This window comes from Polyodon spathula, chromosome 7 (genome assembly GCF_017654505.1).
Source record: "Polyodon spathula isolate WHYD16114869_AA chromosome 7, ASM1765450v1, whole genome shotgun sequence".
Lineage (NCBI taxonomy): Eukaryota > Metazoa > Chordata > Actinopteri > Acipenseriformes > Polyodontidae > Polyodon > Polyodon spathula.
In genome coordinates this window covers 39,526,308-39,552,324 of record NC_054540.1, presented here as the reverse complement: position 1 = coordinate 39,552,324, position 26,017 = coordinate 39,526,308, and the positions used below count along the sequence as shown (strand labels likewise).

General features: G+C 43.1%; 1 protein-coding gene across 1 annotated transcript; it reads left to right on the top strand.

Annotated features, from left to right (window-relative positions):
* Positions 1 to 4,189: 4,189 nt before the first annotated feature.
* Positions 4,190 to 25,940, top strand: LOC121318619 (MANSC domain-containing protein 4-like). The gene is made up of 3 exons (XM_041255489.1): positions 4,190 to 4,586; positions 11,873 to 12,007; positions 23,510 to 25,940. The coding sequence occupies exons 1-3, from the start codon at positions 4,367 to 4,369 to the stop codon at positions 24,259 to 24,261; spliced, it is 1,107 nt and encodes a 368-aa protein (XP_041111423.1). The 5' UTR covers positions 4,190 to 4,366; the 3' UTR covers positions 24,262 to 25,940.
* Positions 25,941 to 26,017: the final 77 nt, after the last annotated feature.

Below are 26,017 nucleotides of genomic sequence, written 5' to 3'. Positions count from 1 at the left end.
AACTACCCTGTGTCTGTCTCCGCTGCCCGCTCCTGCAGCCTTTCAGCCAGCTGTGCCTGGTACAGGACCATTATAGCCACTGCATTGGCAGCCATGGCTGATAGTGCCGCTGACGCATATGCCTTTTTCAGCATGGCGTCAGTCGTTCTGCATGGCTTGGATGGGCAGGTCGGGCGTTTGTCGCCTTGGTGAAGGTATATCCCTTCACCAGTACTGTGACTGTGTCCCTGATGGTGGGGAACGTGCCTAAGCCCACTTCTTGGGCTCCTGCAGTGTGTAGCAGGGCCACTGCTGTTCTAGAGGCCGAGGGGGCGGTGGCTGGGTTACTCCAGGATGAGTGAACCAGCTCGAGGAAATCCTGGCACAAGGTGAGTACCCTTTCTTCTGTAGAAAGCGGTTCCCCTTTTCCTCCTGTTTTGCCAGCCAGAGAACATCTGTGGCTGCAGCTGCACGCTGCATAAGTGCCTGGAACTCTTCCCTTTGTGACACATGCGTCTGTGGCTTGCCCGATGGATGTGGTTGGGTGAGACACGTCTTACCTCGACACTATACAAGACAGGTTGTCTGGGCTAGGAGGTCTAGGTGCTGGGAATGGGGAGCGAGACTAGGGAAGTTGGGGCTGCCCGGTGGTAGGGGGCAATCTTCCCTGAGATTTAAGCAGGTTCTCCAGCATTGTCTGCAGAGCCCTCACAGTCTCTGCCAGTTCCTGAAAACGCCACTCAGCCGAGCTTGGTCGTCTCTGAGGCGACTTCGACGGAGATCGTCTGCGCCTGCGCAGGGAAGGAGAGCGGTACCTGTGTGGTGACCGCCTGTCCCCCAGTGCACGACCCCTTGAGCGGTATCGCCTCGATGGTGACCATCTCACTTCCCGTGAGAGGCGCCTGCGCCTCTGCACCGGTGCTGGAGAAGGGAGGGTGACCCAGGTGTGCCTATGGGGGGGAGGGGGGAGGGGAGGGGGTCCTAGAGGACCTCTGCGGAGGACTTTGGACCACAGACCTCATTCTTCCCTGGCTCGGGGAAGGAGACTCTGTTGGGGATAGGGCTGCTCTCCTGCACTTAGTTCTATTGGAGAACTTTCTGCATGGAGAGTAATCCAACTCACCTGTCAGTGCTTTCCCTGCATGATCTGGCCCCAGGCATCTGGTGCAGGACAAGTGCTCATCCTGTCTAGGCAGCTTTGGCGCACACTGGTCGCACTGGTGAAAACCAGTGGACGACCCAGTGGAACGCACTGACATGGTACGTGCGTAGGCAGGGCTGCTGCGCTTGGTGCCGAGGGGAACTGTGATCAGTGCCGAGAAGTCGGTGCCAAGGGAGAGAGTGGTCAATGCCGAAAGGTCGGTGCCGAGTCAATCGGCGCCGAGGTTGCTGCAGATGGGTAGTGCGGTCGGTGCTGGGCTGTAGACAGCGCCGAAGGTGGTCACATCAGTGGTGATTTCATTGGTGCCGGGGTTGGCACCAAGCGGTCAGTGCCTAGTCAATCGGTGCCAAGGTTGGTACCAATGGGGAAAGTGATCGGTGCCGGGCTGTAGATGGTGCCGAAGATGGTCACACCGGTGCTGAGTCAATCGGGGTCGGGTAGGCACTGGTTCAATCCTGAAGTCGGCCGGTAGAAGCGTGGTCGATGCCAGGCTGTGCAGCTGATTCAGTCGGCGTGGGCGCTGAGGGCAAGGGCAGCCGCACTAGAAAGCCCAAGGCTTGAGAGGGGCACAAGGCCAGAGCTGTTTTTTTTTTTTGGTTCGCTATGGCCGATTAAATCTGCGTAGAGGATGATGCCTCGAGCCCACAGGGTCTCCTTACAGCACCACCAGCTCCCAACACGGTATAGCAAACTACACAAGGCCATCTGTAGTGAAAGAGAGTAATGGCCGCTTACCAATCTCAAAAGAGGGGTCAAAACCAGCTCTAGTCAGTAAACTGACACGAGAATTAGGCAGGAGCACTCTCAATAACACTCAAAAGCGTGATTTTACCGTGGATGAAATTAAATTTGATGGTATTAAACTGACAAATCAGCCAGGTTTTGACAAAGAAAGCACAAAGCAATCTGTGACCTGTCTCAGTGAAGTGAGAGAGAAAATGCCGATATGTTACTGTGAGGACGTCCCTCTTCAGCAGGAGGTGGGAGGGACTTCCCCTTTGCAGTAGGGCCCTGATAGGACAGCTTTTTTATATATGCTCAGTGATTGGTGGTCAGAGAGGGCTCTTCCCCTTCGGTAATGGTTGTCATTCCATTGAAAGGGAACCCAAAATGAATGTACACAGCATCATATTTTTGAGATTTTGATGCCTTCACTGAGGATGGCAGCTCGTTTGTACAGGTCTTACTTTTGGCACTGGTACTCTTGGAAGTATCATTGGATTCGTTTCCTTGCTCAGGCTCCTTTCATTGGCGTTTCAAAGAACATGTGCAGGGCAGGGGGTGCAAGGGTATGAGTTTTAAGATTTGTTTATGTAGCTTTTAAGATTTGCTCTTAAATATTTCACACATAATTTTCTTTTGTTAAATAATTTTACATATTTGCTGTGGACTCCCTTGAAGGTTTGCTGTGGACCCCAGTTTGGGAACCCCTGATCTATTACTCTTGCACTTCCTGGGTCATTTCGCCTCAGCAGTGTCTTCTGGGTCAAAACATGTTACTGTCTGAAAGTCACTAAAGGAAGTAGGTTTGGTTGGTTTTTGGCATGAAGGATAATATGCGTGGTGCATTAATACGTGGCATAGAGGAGAGTACCACTACTTTTTGTCAGTGTATTATTGCAAGTATAAGTCAATGAAAATATTTTAACCAAGTGTAGTACCAGATATCATTTTTAAAATAAGAATACATATAACAAACAGGTAAGATTTATGTTTTTTTTTTTAAATGTTATTTATGCATTTATTTGTTTTATTTTTTTAGCTACAATTAATCTTGAAGCATTACATATAGAACTTACATTCTATTTGGCACTGGCAGGACATGAGCTGCTAATGAATGATTTAGCAAAGTTATTAGTGGTGGTACGATGGACCCACGTGACTGATGCTACAAATGTAGTATGACGACTTATATACAGTGCAAATGTAGTATGACGACTTATATACAGTGCAAAACTGAACTTTTAATAAATGTGACAGATCTAAAAGATCATATTTTAAAACCAACACCTAAATGCTAAAATAAACCATAAGCATAAAAGAAACAAATTAAATAACTAACTTATAAAGGACCATTTAGCATCACCCTTTTCTGTTCACAAAGTCCAGTCCAGTCAAGTTCACCCAAGCCTAACTTGGCACAGCTCAGAAGAACCCTGTCGCTTCCAATATTGAAAGCAGGTTTTAACCCTTTCTGGTGTATTGCATTCTGACCCCCTTTGTCTGCTAAATGCAATGTTTTGTAAACTTCATAAACTAAACTCAATTCAGATGCATTATGAGTTAGGTCTAGCACAAACAACCCCCCAAACACAAGAAAGTATGATTAACTCACATAACCAATGAGGCAGTCAAAGATGTTGTTCAAAAAGACCCTCCTAATCCTGCTTGAAAGAATCTGGGCTGCTATAATTATGGTAATCCTTTCTCAAATTCACTCACAAGCAGGTCCCTTATTTTGTTACAAAAGCTTGAGCCACTCGACTCCTTCAGTATCTCTCATGAAGAATGTCTTTGTGATGCTGACTTATTGACAGGGCCATGCCCTGGTTATTTAACACTGATTTGGGTGGGACTTTCTATACAGTAAATGTACATTTGATTAAAATAATTCCACTAAATCTTATCACTGCTTTTCCTGTTAGTTACTGGAGTTATTGGGAAATAGTGTGTGAATTCCCCAGCCAGCGGGACAAAGGTGGTGTATTTCGAAACAGTTATTCAACACAAGTATAAGCTTTTTAAGAGAGGTGGGGACAACATGTGGACTAGCCACAGAATGCTCATGCTCACCAGGCTTTAATTTCAAAGAAAGCCATTGCTTCATCAGTACCTTGACAGTCAGTCAATGGACACTTGTTTATTATCTAGCGGCTATTTCGACACAGCCAGAGGCAACGTCTTTCAATTGATATTTTTGAAAATGGGTTGTTTTGGAACGTAATCTCTCACGAGCTACAGCAGGTGATGAGGAAAAATGTGAGTGAGTGAGAGAGAGAGAGAGAGAGAGAGAGAGAGAGAGAGAGAGTGTTCGTTTGGCTTTAAGGGACAGGAATGTAACGTAACTAAGTGAACAGAACCTCTAAATATGTCAGTGCTCAGTCCTCACGTAAAATGCAATGCCTTGTCTCGGTGTTTTGCAAAAGAAGAACATAGTTGTTATTGTTTTTGTCAAATTTAAAACATGATTTGATTTTAGCTCGTATTTCTTCGCATCTATCAGCGATGGTTGCCACATGGGGAGTTCTGATCATCCTATGTTTATTATGCAGCACAGAATCAAAATGTTCACGGACTACTTTTTATAAGAACTGCTGGATTCGTCGTTTCCCCGGGATTTGTATTGATGTAGCGGAGTCTCAGTGGAAAGGCGCTCAACTCCTGAAGTTTTACCGTGAAGATACTGCACAGAAGTGCAGTAGGACCTGTTGCCTTGCTAGAAACGGTAAGTCATGGACTTGACTTAGTTTACATATGTATACAAAGTGTTGACTATTACTTTAACTCTACTAAAATAATGGGTTAAAATTGAATCGGTTTAGTCCGTAACTTTATCAATTTTACCAAAAACAAAAACAAAAAAACATTCACCAACAAATATAAGTGTTGCATACAAACATGATTTTATGAACAACAGTGTTCTGGCGTATTATTATTATACCCAAATGCTGACATCAAACTTGACAAGTTTTTGAAAAGCTGAATACGACAAAGCAAAGCAAATCTGTAACTTCATGGGTTGTATTTTGAAGCAGATCTCACATAATTGCATTAACACATTTTATACACACACACACACGCACATTCCCGTTCCCGCGACATGGCAAATCTTTTACACATCGGGTTTTGTACAACTAAGCAACCAATAAGCCAAAAAGAAAGCGCTGAAATCAGTAAATCATATAGAAAGTAATTCTGGAAAATAAAAAAATAAAAAATGAAGACGAACATTTAGAGTGGAGGCTTAATTATGACAGTGAAAAAAAAAGTAACGGTCTGCCTTGTTTGGCGTCAGTTTCCCACTTGCAGATAAAACAGCAGCTGTATTTGTTGTGAATCAAAATACAGTTTACATCATATCCAGTCTCACAGTAAGATATCACAATGGATACCCAGATACGCGGTCAAATTGTCTAACGTTTTGATTTGGGATCCGGTGTGTTCAGGTCAAAAGTGCCGTTCAGTCTTTCCAGGAGTCGTTGGTATCACTCAGCAAGACTGGCACTGGCTTGGTAGAGGATACATAAACGACAACGGTCTGAGAAGGATTGTTATTATTTTGTATTGTGAATATTGTTTTAATAGTGTTTATTATTAGGATTCCAGATGGTAATTTCGAAGAGTTTCTTATTTCAATTCATAGGGTGCAACATTTGTGTGTATTCGATTACCCGAGTCCCTTATGCTTCCAAGAATAAAAGACAAATGCGTGAGTACAAATACACAGCATAACAGTGTAAGCCGGTAAAGTTAGGGGATCTCCATGATGGAGCCACCACTCCAGTGTCTTCCGGCATTATCTGGGCACTTGTACCAGCCGGTACCGATCTCGGACCGGGTGCACCTTGAGCGTAGGATTCTCGAGGCGGCTGCCGTCAGCCCCAACAACCTTTGATATATTTTGACTTGTAGGAGAGCGTCCTCTCTGAATAGGGAGAGTGTGGCCTCCAACGACCGAATCCTGTCTTCCAACAGTGAGGCAAGCATGCTCACAGAGTTCAGTTTGATCCCCAGGAACACTGTGGTCTGAGACAGTACAAAGTTGCTGTTCTGTTGATGTATCAAGAGCCTTAACTTTGTCACATGATCTATAACCTGTTTTGTGTGCGCCTCTACACATACTTTGGAATGCGCGCAAACTAGCCAATCGTCCAGATAGTTCACGATCCGAATACCCCGCAGCCTGAGTGGAGCCAGTGCTGCATCCATGCACTTTGAAAATGTGTGGGGCTCCAGCGAGAGGCCAAATGGCACCACGCAGAATTCGTACGAGTTGCCTTGAAAGGCGACGCGCATATATTCGATCAGTGTGAACCAGTCGCCCGGTTGGACGGACTGGAGGATACGCTGTGCTGTCAACATACTGAACTTCCTCTGTTTGAGGAACAACTTGAGGACCCTGAGGTCCAGAATAGGTCTAAAACCAATGTCCCTCTTGGGCACCAGGAAGTACCTGGAGTAAAAGCCACTGAGGGCATCTCTTGGATTTACCAAGCGCACAGCGTTCTTTTGTTGTAGAATAGTGATCTCCTGCTGAAGGAGTATCGCGCTCACTGGTTCGATGGTGGTGAGGAGCACACCCTTGAAAGGTGGTGGACCTAAGCGGAATTGTAGATCGTGTCTGTGTCTCATTGTCGATAGCTCCCAGGAGTTCTGGGTGCAGCCTTGCCATGGGTCATTGCCATTGGTCAGTCCGATTGTGAGGGGGATTGGTAGCAGCCAGGGCCCCTCAGGGGCGGTCTCCCTTGGGCTTGGGAGGGGACGGGTCTTTCTTAGGCCCCTGCCTTGGTCTCCAGCAAGAGAACCGGTTACCCTTGGCTGGCGGTGATCCCTTGCCACCCACTCTTCCTTAGGCTGCAAATGCCACCTTGGGCGCTGGCGGTAAGCTAGAAGGTGTAAGAATTTGGAGGCGACCTCCGTGGCCTTGTGGGACCTTTTACATCAAAACCAACAAAACAGCCAAATTTGGACAAGAAAGCATGAAGCAATCTGTGACCTGTCTCAGTGAAGTGAGAGAGAAAATGCCAATATGCTACTGTGAGGATGTCCTGCTTCAGCAGGAGGTGGGAGGGACTTCCCCCTTACAGCAGGGCCCTGATATGGCAGCTTTTTTATATATGCTTAGTGATTGGCGGTCAGAGAGGGCTCTTCCCAATCGGTAATGGTTGTCATTCCTCGCGGTTGGTGGCCATCTTCTCTTTCAGGGAACCAGGTTTACGGTAGGTAAACTAACGTTCCCGTTCAATTCGAAGATGGCCACCAAAACATTGTTATGGGAAAACACGTACCAGAGCCGTCACGAGGGAGAAAAGAACGGCAGCATACGAGGGAAGCTTAACCCTGCCTAACCAAGGTTAGCATTTGCGAGCGTGCAACCTCCAGGACCCTAGTGCCCACAGACGGCAATGAGGGATCTATCACGTTCAGGCGCTAGAACCTGGAAAAAGTATGCGGTGTAGCCCAGCTAGCCGCGTCACAAATCTCAGCCATGGAGGCACCTGGAAAGAGGGCCCATGAGGTAGCCACACCTCTCGTGGACTGTGCGGCTATCCGCCCAGGTGGGGGTTAGCCAGCAATATTATACGCAGTCGAGACTGTGTCCGCAACCCAATGCAACAGCCGCTGCTTGGAGAGGGGCTGTCACAGGGTCCGTGTTCCATGGCAGACGAAGAGATGGTCAAATTGACGCAACGCTCCTGTCCTGTCCACATAACTATCTCAATGCCTGTACCGGGCAGAGAAGGTTCAACTTCCTATCCTCCTCCGAAGCAACGGTGGAGGATGAAAGGACTCCAGTTTCACAGACTGATTTATGTGGAAGGCTGTAACCACCTTAGGGCGAAAAGCAGGGTTTGCATGCAGTGACACTCTGCTAATATCATCCCAAATACGTATGCAGGAGCTATGCACAGACAGCGCCTGCAGCTCACTAACCCGCTTTCCGGAGGTGATAGCCCAGAGGAAAGCTGTCTTCATGGACAGGTGCTTCAACTCGATGGAGTATATAGGCTTAAGTGGGCCCTGCATGAGAGCCGCCAGTATAATTTCAAGGCTCCATTCGGGGGTGGTGGGGGTGAGGGGGGTGCGCAATCGCAGAGCAACCGAGCAGCCAGAAAATGCGCACTCAGAGACACTGAGTCAAGGGGGGTATGGCAATCAGAAATAGCTTCTAGATATACCTTCATTGTGGAAGGTGATCTACCAGCCTCAAGCAGATCTTGCAGACTGCAAGATGACAAGCATGGGACAGGAGATTGGATCGTGACCGTAAGTACGGCACCAATCCTGAAAATATTTCCACTTATAGGCATACAGCGACCTAGTGGAATGCGCCCTAGCATTTTGCAGTGTACCCATGACCGCTGACCGCTTCTGACAGCCCTAAGGGTGACCAGCGGTCCCTTTCAGGAGCCAGACCCACAACTGGAGCCTGCCCGGTTCTGGTTGCCAAGTGCCTCTCATCTGGCTGAGGAGATCTCGGACGAAGCGGGCCGTTCAATCGCTGGCACAGGGATGAAAACCAGATTCTCCTGGGCCACCTGTGGGCCACTAGGAGAACTGATACCTTCTCTGACCCGGCCTTTTCGAGAAAGGCCAGGAGTAATGGCAGAGGCGGTAACGTGTCAAGGAGCGCTCTGGACCATATGTGGGCTAGGGCGTCGACGCCGAGTGGACCGCCGCAGCGGTGGAGAGAGTACCACAGGGGGCAGTGTGTCGTCTCTGTCGAGGCAAAGAGATCGACCTGCGCTTTCCCGTACTGTTCCCAAACACTCTGCACCACCTGAGGGTGGAGCCACCACTCCGACGGATGTGGGCCCTCCCTCGAGAGGAGGTCCGCTGCCCGATTCTCCATACTGGGAAATGGATCGCCCGAAGGGACAGTGGGTTCTGTTGTGCCCAAATCAGAAGCCTGTAGGCTAGGTGATGCAGCCCCGAGTACCGAAGGCCACCCTGGTGGTTGACATATGCCATCACTGATGTATTGTCCATGCGGATCAGCACATGTCTGTTCTGCACCACGGGTAGGAAGTGCTGGAGGTAAAGGTTCACTGCCTGCAGCTCCAGCATACTGATATGCAGGGACGTCCTCTGCCTTCGCAGACCACTCCCCAACCTGAGTTGGAGGCGTCCGTCATCATTACCCCGCGGTTGCAAACTACTCCTGTTCGGACTCTTTGGCACAGGTGAGAGGTAGCCCTCCACCAACGCAGGGCCGCCAAGCAAGCAATAGACACTGTCAGCCGATGGTGTCTGTCGCTCTTGGGATGGAACGCATTGAGCCACGCTTGCAGTGGGCACATGCACAGTAAGCTCAGTGATGCTGATATTGCTGCAGCACAAGACAAGGGGCACCCTCGATCCATGTCCATACAGGGAGAGTTGGTGCTGGAGTGCTGCTATTCTGTTGTCCGACAGGTAAGCTTGCTATTAATTGGCTTTAGCATCGTTGAGGGTGAGACCCAGTCTCAAACTTCATCACAAATAGCTGTTTGCCACTGCTCCTTCCTGTGACTGGTCGTGTAAGCAATTCATCACCCTGATCACTTGCCGCTGCAAGGGAGCGAGGGTAGCCTTCATGCACTTTGAAACGCGTGGGGTAAGGAGAGGCCGAATCACTGCACGTAAACTCAGGACACTCCTTCCTGTGCGCTTGACCCATAGAAATGTGGAACAGGTTCTTCCGGTCCAGTGTGATACTGTAACCGGGCCAACAGCCTGGTGAGCCATCATATGGAGGAAGCTATAAAAAAGGCCAACAAGATGCTTGGATATGTTGTGAAAAGTGTTTAAATCAAGGGAAGAAATGTTAAAACTGTACAATGCATTAGTAAGACCTCATCATGAATATTGTGTTCAGTTCTGGTCACCTCCCTACAAAAAGGATATTGCTGCTGTAGAAAGAGTGGAAAGAAGAGCGACCAGAATGATTCTGGGTTTAAAAGGTATGTCATATGCAGACAGTCTAAAATAATTTAATCTATTCAGTCTTGAACAAAGCAGACTATGCGGCGACCTAATTCAAGCATTCAAAATTCTAAAAGGTATTGACAATGTCAACCCAAGGGACTTTTTCGACCTGAAAAAAGAAACAAGGACCAGGGGTCACAAATGGAGATTAGACAAAGGGATATTCAGAACAGAAAATAGGAGGCACTTTTTTACACAGAGAATCGTGAGGGTCTGGAATCAACTCCCCAGTAATGTTGTTGAAGCTGACACCCTGGGATTCTTCAAGAAGCTGTTTGATGAGATTCTGGGATCAATAAGCTACTAACAACCAAACGAGCAAGATAGGCCGAATGGCCTCCTCTCGTTTGTAAACTTTCTTATGTTCTTATCTTCTTATGAGGTAGAATACACTGCTGGTGCACCAAAGGATCGGGGACACCGAGTGTTACTGACATGCTGTAGCACCAAGCACCGAGGCATGGACGCGTGAAGCCAACACAGCCCGGGGTAGTTCATAGCATACACCAGGGTGGATACACAGGCTTGAGTGACTGCGGTAGGCAATCAGGAGAGCAGTACAGGGGAGTGCATGGAGCTGCACCATGGTGCAGAGCGGCGATAACCTGGTCCTGGACCGCGTGCAGTCACACCACCATAGTGTATGTCAGAGTGGAGCACAGGCTCAAGGAGCTGCGGCATGTTATGCAGGAGTAAAATGACACATTCCCCATGCCAGGCAGGTGACCAAGCACACCAATAGGCGGGCTTAAATAAGCCTGCTGATTCAACTCAACAGCAGGACCCTGCAGAGCTGGGTCCCGGTAGAGGAATCACGCTGCTACTACTTTTTCTTTTTAAAGTGCAAGGCGGTAAAGAAAAACACATATACACAACAATAATGTAAGTGCAAATAACAGTCACCAGGGCAGCGCGTGTAACTGTTCAGTTCACACCCACAGTTAGAGAGGGTGCCTTGTGCCTGACTGAGGAGATCCATGTGCAGCAGGATCCCTTAGGGCTGGCCTTGCAGCAGCTAGCAGATGTTTAAAAACCCAGAATCTCCTCGGCCATCTAGGGCCCACCAGGAGAATTATCGCCTTGTCTCTCCTGACCTTCTCGAAGAAAGCATAGGGCAGCGGTATTGGCGGGAAAGCATACAAATTGCTTTGGGAAATTGTGGGCTGCTCTCGGCTCCGATGCATTTATGTGCAGGGATGTCCAGCGTTCTGACCAGGATCCGTGAACTCTTCTGCCTCCCAGACCACCCCCCAACCAGAGTTGGATGCATCTGTCATCACCAATTGACGGTTGTGTATCACTCCCATCCTTCGTTCAGGTGAGAAGCTTGCGTCCACCAGTGTAGAGCTTCCCAACATAGGCGAGGCACGGTCAGCCAGCGGTGTCTGTCACGCTTGGGGTGCAGCCGAAAGGCACTGAGCCACAGTTGGATTGAGCACTTGTGGAGTAACCCTAGTTGGGTGGGCGATGAAGTTGTGGCAATCAGACCCAATAGTTTAACGCAACACCAATTATTGAACCCTTGTTGAACAGGGCCGGGCAGTTGCGAATGGCAGCTACTTTGTCTTCCAACAGGCAGGCTCACATTGTAAGGGAATCCAGCCTTAGACCCAAGTAGACCGTACTTTGCACCGGTAGTAACTGGCTCATCACAATCACTGTGTGGGCCACAGCTGCTTCCTGCAACTGGGACAAATCAACCAGTCGTCCAGGTAGTTCATCACCCTTGTCTCTGCACTCTGGGTGGGTGTTCGGACAAGTGAACGAGAGTCAGAGAGGAGGGTACAAATCAAAGATAAAAAATAAGTAGGATCAGTGAAGGCTACTGCCCAGCCTGATCGTATTATTTTTTATCTTAGATTTTTACCCTCCTCTCTCTCACTCGTTCACTCCTTCAAACACTCACCCAGAATGCAGAGAGCTGCAGGCTTTTATGCACGTGATTTTAACAAAATAGTTAATACAAAACAAATATACTTTATAGGGCCCCCTTCTCATGTTTGTTGCTGAACCTCTAATATGTTGCTAAATGTTCTATTGCAGTGTCCTGTAACCTTGCAGTCTTTCATTATGAGAGCACTCAGAACCGTGTTAACTGCTTGCACTTACACTGCCCAACCCTGGAGAGCTGTGTACTCAGCCGGAGCAGTATCGCCATTCTTTACAACATTAGCAAAGGTAAGATGCAAATCTGGAGGCACAGCATTTTAATTCACTAGCCTGGATGTACACAATGAAATAATGTCCTTGTCCACGTATATACTTCATGTTATTTTATTTCTAATTATGCTAATTGCTTGTTTGTCATTACATCCTTGAAACTTATTTTTAAAAAGTATGATCTCATCTGAAGACCATTGAAACATGCTTCTAGGTCAGGGGTATCAAACTTAGTTTCTGGAGGGCCATAGTGTCTTCTGGCTTTTGTTCCACTCGAACTCTCAATTACTTAATTGGTCTATTTATCTGATTAACTGGACACATTTAACACTTTTCTTCAGGCCTCAAAATGTTTCATAGGTAGTGTACCTTGAATCAAGTGCATTTTTAAAACCAACTGTAAAAGACCTTGAAAAATATTAAATATGTCAAATTCAACAAATAATTAGGTCAATTATGTTAATTGAGAGCTTAAGTTGGAATGAAAACCAGAAGAACCGGCAGCCCTCGAAGGACTGGAATTTGACACCCCTGTTCTAGATGGTTCCTTACAAGGGCTTTTTGCATCACCAACATGAGAGTAAAGATAAATTGAGACCAATTTGATTATTAGTCTCACCTTCTCCACATGTATGAGCTTCCCTGCTGTCAGTTGCAATGTGCTGGGTGGGCTAGTTGAGTTAATTGCTGCTGTTAATAAGAAGCACTGATTTTTTGTTCATCACAGGGAACCTTGCACAGGTCTTGAAGGTGAAACTAATAATCTCTTGCCTTTCATTTTAGAAGCGTGTTGCAATGGTAACAGTATTGCTATGAACTATGCTGAGCTCAAACTTTTTAAAAATACTTTTCAAGGGTATAAGACAAATGGAAGCAAAACAATAATTGGAAACCAAATAACATGAGTGATACAGGAGAGATTGATTTCATTGTGTACATGCTGTGGTCATGTATCCACTTCACCACACAGCTTTGTCTAAATGACAGACTCTGCTTTAGAATGAGTCAAATCTCATTGAAAATGCACTTCTTTCCAGTGTCTGTTTATATAATGAAGGCAGTATGTGCATATGAATGTTACACTAATGGGTTTCCATCTGCTGTATCTAGAGAAGCTCCAGTACTGTCTGCAACTTGTCCTATTGTAGTGAAACTTGCCGAGGACCTTCAGCACAAGCTATTGTGTGTATTTTAATCTTGGGGTATATGGGGGCTATCTGAAATGTGTATATGTTTCTAGGGAATGCCTTGTCAAATTCTGATTAGCCTTGCTAAGGACCTTCTTTAGCAGTTAGAGTTTCATAATAGGGGCTTATGTTGAGACTGTCTATATGTATGTCTGTCCATTTTAACTAAAGAACTCCTAATCCAGATATGATTAAAATCACATACTTTAACTCAGTTTATTAGGAGTATCATAATGTGAAAATCAGCACTACCGTTTGTGGGGGATAGCAGTCAATTAACTCCAAACATTTTAACAGCTATCATAGAATTTGATTATTTTTACAATTAGAGTACAAGTGCATCAAATTGTATTGCTCATTTAAAAAAAAAAAAGTTTACCCCTTGATCACCTGCAGGTGTGCTGACATACCTTAATTACCTGGTAAGGATCCTGGGTAGTGTAGTTTGTGGTGGGCGACCATTTTGTGAACTGTAGTCCTATTGGGACCTCCATTTTGTGTAAGGACAAAATCCTAACAAAATCTCTGCCCTCACGTATCTCCCATTCAGGACCATGCCCTGAGGGTTATCACTATATATATATATATATATATATATATATATATATACACACAGTGCCTTGCAAAAGTATTCAGACCCCTGACCAATTCTCTCATATTTCTGAATTGCAAATGGTACATTGAAATTTCATTCTGTTCAATATCTTATTTTAAAACACTTAAACTCAAAATCAATTATTGTAAGGTGACATTGGTTTTATGTTGGGAAATATTTTTAAGAAAAATAAAAAACTGAAATATCTTGTTTGCATAAGTATTCAACCCCCACACATTAATATTTGGTAGAGCCACCTTTCGCTGCAATAACAGCTTTAAGTCTTTCGGGGTAAGTATGTACCAGCTTTGCACACAGTGTCGGAGTGATTTTGGCCCATTCTTCTTGGCAGATTTGCTCCAGGTTGTTCAATTTGGTTGGACGACGATTGTGGACCGCAATTTTCAAATAGTGCCACAGATTCTCAATGGGATTGAGATCAGGACTTTGACTGGGCCACTGTAGGGCATTCACCATTTTGTTCTTGAGCCACTCCAATGTTGCTTTGGCCTTGTGCTTGGGATCATTGTCCTGCTGAAAGGTGAATTTCCTCCCAAACTTCAGTTTTTTAGCAGAATAAAGCATATTCTCTTGCAGTATTTTCCTGTATTTTGCTCCATCCATTCTTCCTTCAAATGTAACAAGATGCCCAGTCCCTGCTGATGAGAAGCATCCCCATAGCATGATGCTGCCACCACCATACTTCACTGTAGGGATGGTGTGTCTTGAGGCATGGGTAGTGTTAGGTACACATAGCGCTTTGAGTTTTGGCCAAAATGCTCTATCTTGGTCTCAACTGACCACAAAACCTTTTCCGACATCGCAGCTGGGTCACTCTCATGCTGTCTGGCAAACTCCAGAAGTGCATTCTGATGGTACTTTTTGAGTAACGGCTTCTTTCTTGCAATTCTCCCATACAGGCCAGTGTTATGCAAAGCTTTTGATATGATGGACTGGTGCACCATTACTCCACTCCCAACCACTGAACTCTGTAGCTCCTTCAAAGTGATTGTTGGCCTCTCTGTGGCTTCTCTCACAAGTCTCCTTCTTGTTTGAGCGCTGAGTTTTGAGGGACGGCCTTTTCTTGGCAGTGCCTGGGTGGTGTGATGCAGCTTCCACTTCCTGATTGTTGATCCAACTGTGCTCACTGGGATATCCAAACACTTGGATATTATTTTGTACCCTTTCCCTAATTTATGCATTTGTATTACTTTATCTCTAACTTCTGTAGAATGCTCTTTGGTCTTCATTTTTCTTCAGATTCACAGCCTTACCTATGATCCTTCAACAGTGGGGTTTTTATCCAAAAAATGTGACAGCAACTTTAATGGTTCACAGGTGGAGGCCAGTGGTAAGGTAATTGTGTCCTCGTTAGGGCAATTTCTTTCATCGGTGCAGAATTGGAGCTTCCAAAGCACAGGGGTTGAATACTTATGCAAGCAAGATATTTCAGTTTTTTATTTTTCTTAAAAATATTTCCCAACATAAAACCAATGTCACCTTAAAATAATTGATTTTGAGTTTACGTGTTTTAAAATAAAATATCGAACAGAACAAAATTTCAATGTACCATTTGTAATTCGGTAATATGAGAGAATTGGTCGGGTCTGAATACTTTTGCAAGGCACTGTGTGTGTGTGTGTGTGTGTGTGTGTGTGTGTGTGTAGTACCAGTCAAAAGTTTGAGTACACCTGCTTGAGACCAGGTTTTTCATGACTATCTATGCTTTTCACTGTGTAAACTTGTCTATAAACACTTAATATTTCATTATATGATACATGTACTTATATAAACTGATAATCATAAGTGAACTGCATTCAAAAATTTAATTTTTAAATGAAAATGTAAATCTTGTCAATTTCAATGAAATGGTCACCCAAAGCAACGAGATTTCAGTCTGAAGCCCAAGTCAGTTAAAAGTCTGAAATGTGTATAACACGGTGTTAGAACACTGGCCTAAGTATAAAAGTGTCTTTGTTAGATGTTCTCCAAGTTTACTTGCATGTTACCTGATTAACCTTTTGTCACCAATTATTGTTAACAGGTGAGGGTCCATGAATACTATAAATATAGGTAGCATAGGCACAAGTTTGTCATTCCTGAATGTAAGGGAGCAGAAAATGGCAAAAAAAACGCTCAGTTAAGCAAAGAAAAAAGACTGTAATTACTTTAAGAAATGAAGGTCAATCTTTAAGACAAATCGCAAGAACTTTGCTAGTGTCTGTAACTGCTGTGGCCAAGACCATCAAACAATTTGAAGAAACTGGCACTCATCAGGACTGAACAAGGTCAGGCAGGCCAAGGGTGACCTCAGAATCAGAGAACAAGTTCATTTGAGTCACAAGTCTGCAAAGTCGGTGATTAACTGCCCCTGAAATACAAGCTCAGCTAAATGCTACTAGAAGTACAGATGTTTCAACATCAACTGTTCAGAGGAGATTGCGTGAAGCTGGCCTAACTGGAAGAATTGCTGCAAAGAAAGCATTGTTAAGAGTGCAGAATAAGAGGAAGAGACTTGCCTTGGCCAAAAAACACAGAAACTGGATGTTTGAGAAGTGGAAGTCGGTCTTATTGGACCGATGAGTCAAAATGTGAAATATTTGGGTCCAACCGCCGAGTATTTGTAAGACGCAGAGAGGGTGAGCGCATGAGTTCTACATGTGTGGTTTCCTCTGTCAAGCATGGAGGAGGCAGTGTCATGGTCTAGGGTTGCTTTGCTGGTGACAGAGTTGGTGATCTTTACCAAGTCCATGGCAAGCTCAACCAGCATGGGTATCATAGCATACTTCAGAGGCATGTCATTCCATCAGGATTATGACTAGTTGGGCAGCCCTTCAATCAACTCAATCTAATGACCTGGCCTGCCCAGTCTCCAGATCTCAATCCCATAGAACTTCGATGTAACAAACTGGACAGAAGAGTCAAAGCAAAGCTACCCACAAGTGCCCTACATCTCTGGGAACTGCTGCAGAAGAGCTGGGAAGACATGTCTAGTGATTTCCTGCTAAAACGTTAACTGAATGCCTCGTGTTTGTGAGGCTGTTATTACGGCAAAGGGTGGCTATTTTGAGGATTAGCCACCCTTTTGAGGCTATTTTCAGTTTTCTTGAACATTGCTTTGATACTCCTTATGTTTTGTTTTGTATCTGGTAACATGTGTTTTCATTTTCAAGTATTTACAGAAACATATACGACGTAAAACATTGTCAATTATGAAACAAACCTAGTTTCCAGCAAGTGTACTCAAACTTTTGACTGGTACTGTATAGCTACACTCGGCTGTTGGTTTGGACCCGAGACTGTTGCTGAGTTCGGTACAATAAGTTACAGGTAAACACCATACATTTAAAATAAAATAACCAGTACATTTTATTAATCACATTAAAGAAATGAAAAAAAGCAATGTTAACATGCTACGTGCTAAATCTGCGAATGTAAATCATGGTGAGCAGAACAGAGTACAGTAGCTTGAAATTCCAGACTGTAACTTTGTTTAGATAGGATTGCTTGAGTTGTCAGGCATGTTACACGGGGCAATCCTCGCGGCATTTGGCCACAAGCAATGTTACGTGTACATCACCGAGGAAATCACTCAAGCATTACCAATGAAACACATTGATCCCCCTAAACGTCATTTGTGAGCGGACTCTCGATGGGGAAACCACTATTTGATTAAAGCACAGAACGTTATTTTGTTATATAGTAAAAAAGAAGAGATGAAAGTCCGTGTAAAAAAGAAAGAAACAATTGCTACGTATGCTGGTTTCGCCACCAGCATACTGTTTGTTTATTATTTGTTTGTTTGGCCCTTGTACCCTTTTGTTTTGTGTTTGTTTAAATCTTTTGTTTATTATTTAGTAAAATGCTGGACGCCTTATGTGTGAGTGAATAACCAGCTGAAATGTATTATGATTGCTAATCATGCTATTTAGAGGGAGATGGCTCCTTTGTTCTATTGTACTCTGAGGAAGACCTACAGGTCAAAAAACATAAACCATTGTTGTGGTTTTTAATATGTTTAATAAAGACTATTGCATTTATTGAGAATTCCTTTGTGCTGTGGACTTAATTGTAACGGGAGCTGCTGTCTTCATTTCTCCTTCAATGTGATTTCTCACTGGAGGAGACTTCTAATTACCTGTATCCCAGGACGAGGCACCCCGGATTTTATAAACTGTTCTTGAATACTTTTGTAGCGCCGGCATCTGCATTATTTAATATATATATATATATATATATATATATATATATATATAAGTATATATATATATATATATATATACTATTTGGTTGTGATAAACTTCAATACTGAAATCTGTGATAAAATTTGGTTTGGGCATACTGAAGCACAAGTTATTCAAAGTTTTAGAATATGGTGGTGTAACAGGGTGTTCTGTTAGAGTGTGGGTATCCGCTGATAGACGAGAGAGACGGTCTAAGTTGAAAACACCTCTCACACATCCAGGTTTTATTGACAGAAAACAGGCAGTGCAGTTGTAGGTGGCTGCCACTAGGGTACCAGCAATGGTAGCCCATAGCGTGGCAGACAACACACCCAAGTGTACATGGATACAAAAATACAAAACACAGTGGGTAAACCAGCTAAAAACAAGTTTGCCCTCAAGTAGCTCAGTGCTGAGTATAGTGTTTTTTTTTTTAATTTATTCCTCTCACTGGATATTTGTAGTGGCTCTGAGTAATTCCGACTGCTGTTACTCAGATATATATTTCTTATGACCTTGGCAGTGCTTTTAAGTGTTTTAAAAAGCCCAGCTAGAACTTCCAATGTGTCTTGCACTTCCTCATTTCGTTCAGTGGATTCCATGTTGCCGTCACTGTAATAATGCAGACTGGACAAATATATACAGAGCATCAAAAGAAACGTATCACTATTGTAACACATTGTGGCAAAGTGGTGCATAAATATGAGTGAGTGCAGTGCAGAGCAGATTAATCATACAGACAAATGCTTTCAGGTGCAAGGTGGTTTTATTTAATGAATGAGAATTTCCAGAGCCCAAAGTCAAACACCTGTAAATAATAAATGCTGGAGTGATAGAGCGGCTTGTATCACTTGTAATTGTAATCCCTGGGTTTGACCTGCAACCAAAAGTCCAGGTTTTACACACACCAACACCAGCGTTCCCTGTAAGCTTTTTAGATACCGAGAAACTTGCCGTTTTGACTGAGAAAGGGTAAATTACCAGTGAGAAATCTTCGGCCACGCATTAACCCTTTTAATATATTTTTGTTGCATTATACAAGTTTGAAACAATATTCCAACACAAGTATCTCAACAATTTTACAATTTACTTTAAATTTAAACAAGACATTTATTGTGGCTCTGCCTCTGATTTTGAAACACTCTCTGATCGTATGCAACCCTGTCAGTTGTTATCATAGATATAGACTTCATGTTTAACTGGTGGCCTGCATAAAATTGCATTATACTACTGCATAAAACAGTGGCATCTGGACTGCCTTCAACTGTAACCATCTTTAGGGCTTGTTCCATTTTTGGGAATACCAAATTCCATTTTTCAAAAGCAGCCAATTCCATTTGTACCAACTTTTTATCAACATATTAATAATTAAATATGGCATTTGAACATAAATACAATGTTGGTAGTTAAAATAAGTACATTTAATAAATATTACCACAGTTCAGTTCAACTCAGACTCTTGTTGCTGTAATAGTAAGTAAAGCACCTGAAGACACTTCAGACTTGTCATAATGTTTATAGACATCACTTGGCTCATTACTGGCATTAAAATAAGCAGGAAAACCTAATAATTATATTACAACAGTTCAGAAAAACAAATGTCCAGCACAGTTGTGAGAATTATAGTTAGTCTTCACTAACACAGTAGTTCAGTCTACAAATAAAGGTGTTTTGAAAAGACTTGATTAGCTTATTGCTGGCATTTACAATAACAATAAAACATAGGAAACAGTTTAGTAACAGCCCAGCAATGTCATGTGAGAGTAATCCTATGTACAGTACTCCAAAATTAAGTTTAGTGTTTTAAAGGCATTACAGTAATAACCAGGATAAAATATGAAACACTGATAAAGGAGTGTTGTCTGACTCATTGCTCTAAAACAGGTTGACTGCTATGTGTTACCCGATTGTAATTTAAATAGCGCTCATTTTAATGTAAACGCATAATTAATCCTCTCAGTTGTTTCTTTCCTAATTTAAAAAGAGGCGTGTCTCCAGATAGAATGTCTTTATGAAACTAACGGTGTGTAGTGACTACATCCTTTACACAGTAAAGTGAATAATTTCCTTTAAGGACTGTATAACTGGAAAAATAGTTTTGAGCTCATTTCTTCGTTGTCAGAAAATATAATTAAATTAAGAAACGGACATGGTTTAAACTTGCTAATTATAGCTTCATTAAAGGCAGGTAGAGTGGAAAGAAATAAACTAAACAATAATGAAAAACACAATTAATTTAGCTTACTTACTTCGGGAAAGCTCCGCCTTGAGCGCGGTACCTTAGGTCTTAGTTTTTCAGCATAGAAATAAATGCAGTGCTTTGCCATTGTTGCCGTCTCATTTACTTTCTTATTCTCTATCCCAGCCCTGCCCAATATAAATCCGACTAACTTTGGCCCTTACCATCAGGGTGAAGTTGTCAGCACACAGGTTCTAGAGGCACATCATGCAACGATTAAAATAAATTCCTGAAGACCTCCGTAAAAAAGTTGTTGATGCCTATCAGTCTAGAAAGGGTTACAAAGCTATTTCTAAGGCTCAGGGGCTCCACCAAACCACATTCAGAGCCATATTGTTCAAATGGAGAAAGTTTGGGACAGTAGTGAATCTTCCTAGGCGTGGCCATCCTGCCCAAATCTCTCCAAGAGCGAGGCATAAAATGGTCCAGGAAGTCACAAAGAACCCTAGAACAACATCCAGGGGTCTGCAGGCCTCTCTCGCCTCGGCTAAGGTCAGTGTTCATGACTCCACCATCAGAAAGACACTGGGTAAAAATGGGATTCATGGCAGAGTAGCAAGGCGGAAACCACTGCTCACTAAGAAGAACATGAATGCTCATCTCAAGTTTGCCAAAAAGCACCTGGATGATCCTCAAGAGTTCTGGAACAATACTCTAAGGACAGATGAGTCAAAAGTGAAACTTTTTGGCGAACATGAGCCCCGTTATGTCTGGCGAACACCAAACACTGCATTCCACAGTATGAACCTCATACCAAAGGTCAAGCATGGTGGCGGTAGTGTCATTATTTGGGGATGCTTTGCTGCATCAGGACCTGGACGACTTGCCACCATTGAAGGAACCATGAATTCTGCTCTGTATCAGAGAATTCTACACAAGAATACCAGGCCATCCGTCGGTGATCTGAAGCTGAAGCGCAGCTGGGTAATGCAGCAAGACAATGATCTGAGACAAACAAGCAAGTCTACATCAGAATGGTTGAAGAACAAGAAATTTAAAGTTTTGGAATGATCTAGTCAAAGTCCAGACCTGAAAGAAGCAGTTTATGCTATAAAACCCACAAATGTCACTGAGTTGAAGCAGTTCTGCATGAAACTGTGTGCCAAAATTCCTCCACGGCGCTGTAAGAGACTGATCAATAATTACAGGAAGTGTTTGGTTGCAGTTATTGCTGCTAAAGGTGGCATAATTAGTTATTGCGTCTAAGGGGGCGATTACTTTTTCACACAGGGGCATTGGGTGTTGCATAACTTTCTTTAATAAATAAATTATAAATATCAAAATTTTGTGTTATTTGTTCACTCAGGGTCCCTTTTATCTAATATTACTTTTTGGTTGAAGATCTGATAACATTCAGTGTCAGAAATATGCAAAAATGCAGAAAATCAAATGGGGCAAATACTTTTTCACATCACTGTACACTTAAATGTGTATTTTCGACTAATGTGCTGATTACATTTTTACCAGTTTCAAAATGCTTGTGATGATTTCTGAAATAGTTATTTTTTAAAAGGGAAATAAAACAAAAACCGTCAAAGTGTGAGTATTGTGATTTTTATTTATGTTTACTGGAGTATTTATACTTCTAAATAATAAAGAGATTGTGCTTCACTGGTTTTAGTATTCAATTATACAATGAGTTAATAACTGTAAAGTTCATGAGCAGCACAGAGCACCACTCTCTAGAGGCAGAATCGCCAGACGCCTCTCCCACCCTGTACCAGTAGATTCGCTGGAGCCCGACCGAGTTCTGCACTATGTGACTTACATTTTTACGGAGAGAAATCTGAATCAGCTGCAGACACAGCTAGACACAAATATGCTTATGTTAATGCATTATAAGAATGGTCTCAAAATAATAGGTTTACCTCGAGTGACTGGAGTCTCGATTGAGGCTGATATTTATGATAATAACTTGCGAAAGTTAGTAAACCGAGTGCAAAGGTTGTTGCCAGTTACTGCAAAAAATGCGTGCATTTTAGCCTTAGAGGGAACGCTGACCAACACTAAACACAAACACAAGACAGTGAAGTGATATTACATGCTAGTGGTGCAATTTTCATGTGCAGTTTAGTGGTGCAGTTCTCCGTGAAATGCTGGGGTGAAAATGATGTCCGGGTTGATGCTGGCTTGCACTACAGCTCTGGATCGTGTTACTGGGAGCCTATTGAGACAAACAACAGTTACAGCCGACACTAAAAAACAAAACAAACACTTTTTCAGTATTACACGGTATTCCTTCAAGGTCAAATCCAACCTTTTGCAGAGGAGCAGATTACTTTGCTACACCCCTATTTTATACCCTTCCTCATGACCTCTTGGTTAACGAGCGCATCCACTCCTCCAATTTGCGGATGCCACGCCGTTTCCCATTCAGGTCATTGAGTTTGGTTACCATAGCTCCGTCCCTTTTCTAGCTGGCTGACTTCCACCTACCCACAGGAATAAAGTGTCGTGGCTTTTAATCAAGGGTACTCTGTTCCCTTTACCTAGTGCCCTCACAGATCGGGAGGGAGACCTAACACCAAGCGTCATTCAATCTCTGTCACACACATTAATTTTTTAAATAAAAAATAAGGTATATAAATGATGGACATTGACGAAATGTTTTTGTTTTCTTTTTATTCACTCGATCATTCATCCTTGACCATGACACGCTTGAGTGACTATGACTGAAGCATATGCACTTAATCACCTAATTAGTGAGACTGATTGGGCAGTGGATATGGAGTGATTTCAGCTGTTGAATTGCAAGCTTGAATAAAAGCAATAAAGAAAATCACAGAAAAAAAAAAAAAAACAATATGACATGTCTGTCAAGACAGCAGCCCCTTCATGCAATCGGCTCGCCATCTTGGGTGCTCACAGCCAGCAGTTTCAAATCTGCTGAGATGGTATAACCAGACACACTCTGTCAATGACAGGCTAAGAACTGGGATACCAAGAGTCAATGCCTGCCCAGGATCGACAGATCATTTTGCAGCTTCTTTATGATGTCAGTTGTTAATCAGCACAATAAAAAGTCACTGCACCCGCTCTAAACAGAGTTTGTCATTTTTCAACAACATCTAGTGAATTTTATCCAAATATAACTGATACTTTTCTTTTGATGCTCAAATATAAGAGATAAGTTTCTTTTGATGCTCAGTATATGTCAATGTTGGAGCAGTAGCACTCAGACCTACTCAGAATGATTGCATGTATCATAAAAGGGTAAAACTGGTGAAATATAATTTGAAGCTACATGCTGCTCTCTAAATCTGTGTATTTTTACAGGTATTGACCCAGACCTACTTGTATTTGGAAAATACCCCACCTCAAGTCTCCGCCTGTGGACCAACCTGTCTTCTTCGAGATTCAACAGCTCCGATTCCTCCTCTTCTGACAAAAGGCAGTTCCACCGGCTGCCATTCTCCTCCAACCCTGTACAGTCCTCCCCTCCAAGTATCCATGAGAGCCTGCTACCGAGCACTAGCTGGGGACCAAGCAGCAGCAGCACAGCTTCTACCCCTGTACCTACCATAACTACATGGCTCAGTTCATCCACTACAATGGTTAGTGTTCCTGACGAGACCCAACCCACAATAGGCTATTCTAGTAGAACCACAGCTTCCACTCAAACCTCCACTCCCAGTTCTACTACCCCTACCACTGCCAGCCTTTCCCCAGAAACCCACCCACAGTTCACCACAGCCTCTCCGGTAACCAAGCCCTACTCCAACATTGCTGCTGTACCGAGTAATTTTGAAAGCAGTAAACAGTATCCCAATGAAACCAAAGGCTACGTCAGCAGGAACACAACTTCAGAAGAGGAGCCCAGCACTCTGTCACCATTCTGGGAGGTGGCGACGGACACGCTACTGGTTCCCGTGGTGATTTGCTCTGCCATATTATTTGTGTGCTGTTGCACCGTACTCTTTGGCGCAGGTCGGCGCAGCAGAAAGACAGGTCACTACAAACCGGTGTGGAAAGCTGACAGGGGCTCCATGCGTTTGATAAAATACATGATGGTTCGGGAAAGCTTGTGATTCTAAACTGAAGGGAAGTTGTGCTTGATAGGGGTGTGCAAAGGAAGGTTGATAACGGTTCCCCTTTAACTGTAGCCTCTTATTGACACTGCCCCCCCCACACTGTAAAGAACCTTGAGATCAGTTTCTGTTTACTTATTTCAACTATTTCAAAAGTGTATTTCTAAATGCATTTATTTCAAAAAGTGTCACCGTATATTCAAGAATAATTAGAAATTTCAAACTGTAAAATGTTATCAGTTTTAATCATTTTGAAGACTAAAACTGAACATCACTGTGGGACACAGCAATTTTTAAATACGACTTACAAAATGCCACCCTAGTGTAATACACCACCATAGCCAATATGCAGGTATAATTGCCCAAAAATCAGTTCATTGATGGCTTCCCAGACACACACAGAGACACTCCACAAGTTTGTGACATTGTCTTTAATGTAGTATTTACAATGGCAAAGACATAGGAAAAAAGTTGGAAATGTACATTTTGTGATCAGTCACTTTTTGGCAACTTTCCTAAATTGTCTACCCTTAGCTTTGAAAGTACCACCACACTGCCGTGACAACAGAGGGACATTCAGTTTCCATGTTATCTCAATCCTGAAGTTTTTTTCTTTTGAACAAAATCCACCTGGAGGGGCACCGGACCGGACACAGTGGTCATACAAGAATGGCTTTCACACAATCCAGTCTCAAAGTGAACTGAACACAGGAGAACAGGGTCCTTCAATGTAGGGCAGTGTGTGTAACCTTCCAGCAGATTTGTCATTAAAAATGGAATAATTAATTAGAACAGTGTTACTGAACACACAGTAGTCAGTTACTTGTTTCTCTCACTGAAACTTAAGTCACTGAAAACTCACAGCACTCATTAACTTGTTTTTCTAGCACTGCTTACCAAAAGTACTGTAATTGAAAATTCCCCATTTTGAGTGTGTTTGTAAACAGTTTGGCAATGGTATTTTGAATAAATATCTTGTAATGTTTTAGTTGTTATTGTGTCCAAATAAGCCACCACTTAAGATTGTTTACCAATTACTTAATGAGGAACAATTCTTATTTTGATTCATCATCAATGATTTGTTATTATTTACTGCATTCATTTATTTTAGGCGACAATTAAGCAGGGAAAAAGGAGATCCGAGACCGACTTCTCTAGCAGACGTGTAATGACATTTTGTGGGAAAATTGTTATTTTAGATGATACCAAACTAAACGTTGACGTTTCTCAAACAAGCACCTCTTCTCTTCAAATTGTTTTGCACTGCTTATTGCTACAAGTTTACCCAGCAAAATAAAGTCACATCCTTAATTTGCAAGGTACTGCCTCCAACACAAACAAAATAGTGATCAGTGATAAAAATGAATGAACAAACCTGATTTTAAAACAATCACACACTGCACAGCTTCGGTATCAAAGTTCACATAGCCAAAAAATTAAGCTTATTGTTCTAGAAGGCATATGAATATATTTACTCAAAACATCAGTAGATGATCTAGTTTAGGATTCTTTAGAGGCATCTAGACAGTTTTAAAATTTGAATAATGACAGATGTGCTATTACATGGGTTGGCTGCACACTAATGTGGGTTTAAGGAAGTACGGCTCTCTAGCTTAGAATGAATAATGGGTTTGTATTTAAAAATGTTGCAAGTTGTTTTATTTTTTTTACAAATGGTAGTTGTTGCTTAATTCAATGTATAATGATTTGCAAAATAAATATTTGAATTATGTTTCATCAAAAAAGTATTTGGTTT

Bases quoted from the DNA above. Each gene is read 5' to 3' on its own strand.
- LOC121318619 (XM_041255489.1), top strand. From the start codon at position 4,367: ATGGTTGCCACATGGGGAGTTCTGATCATCCTATGTTTATTATGCAGC. The intron at 4,587-11,872 runs GTAAGTCATGGA...GTTCTATTGCAG, and splicing joins CTGTTGCCTTGCTAGAAACG to TGTCCTGTAACCTTGCAGTC. The intron at 12,008-23,509 runs GTAAGATGCAAA...GTATTTTTACAG, and splicing joins TCTTTACAACATTAGCAAAG to GTATTGACCCAGACCTACTT.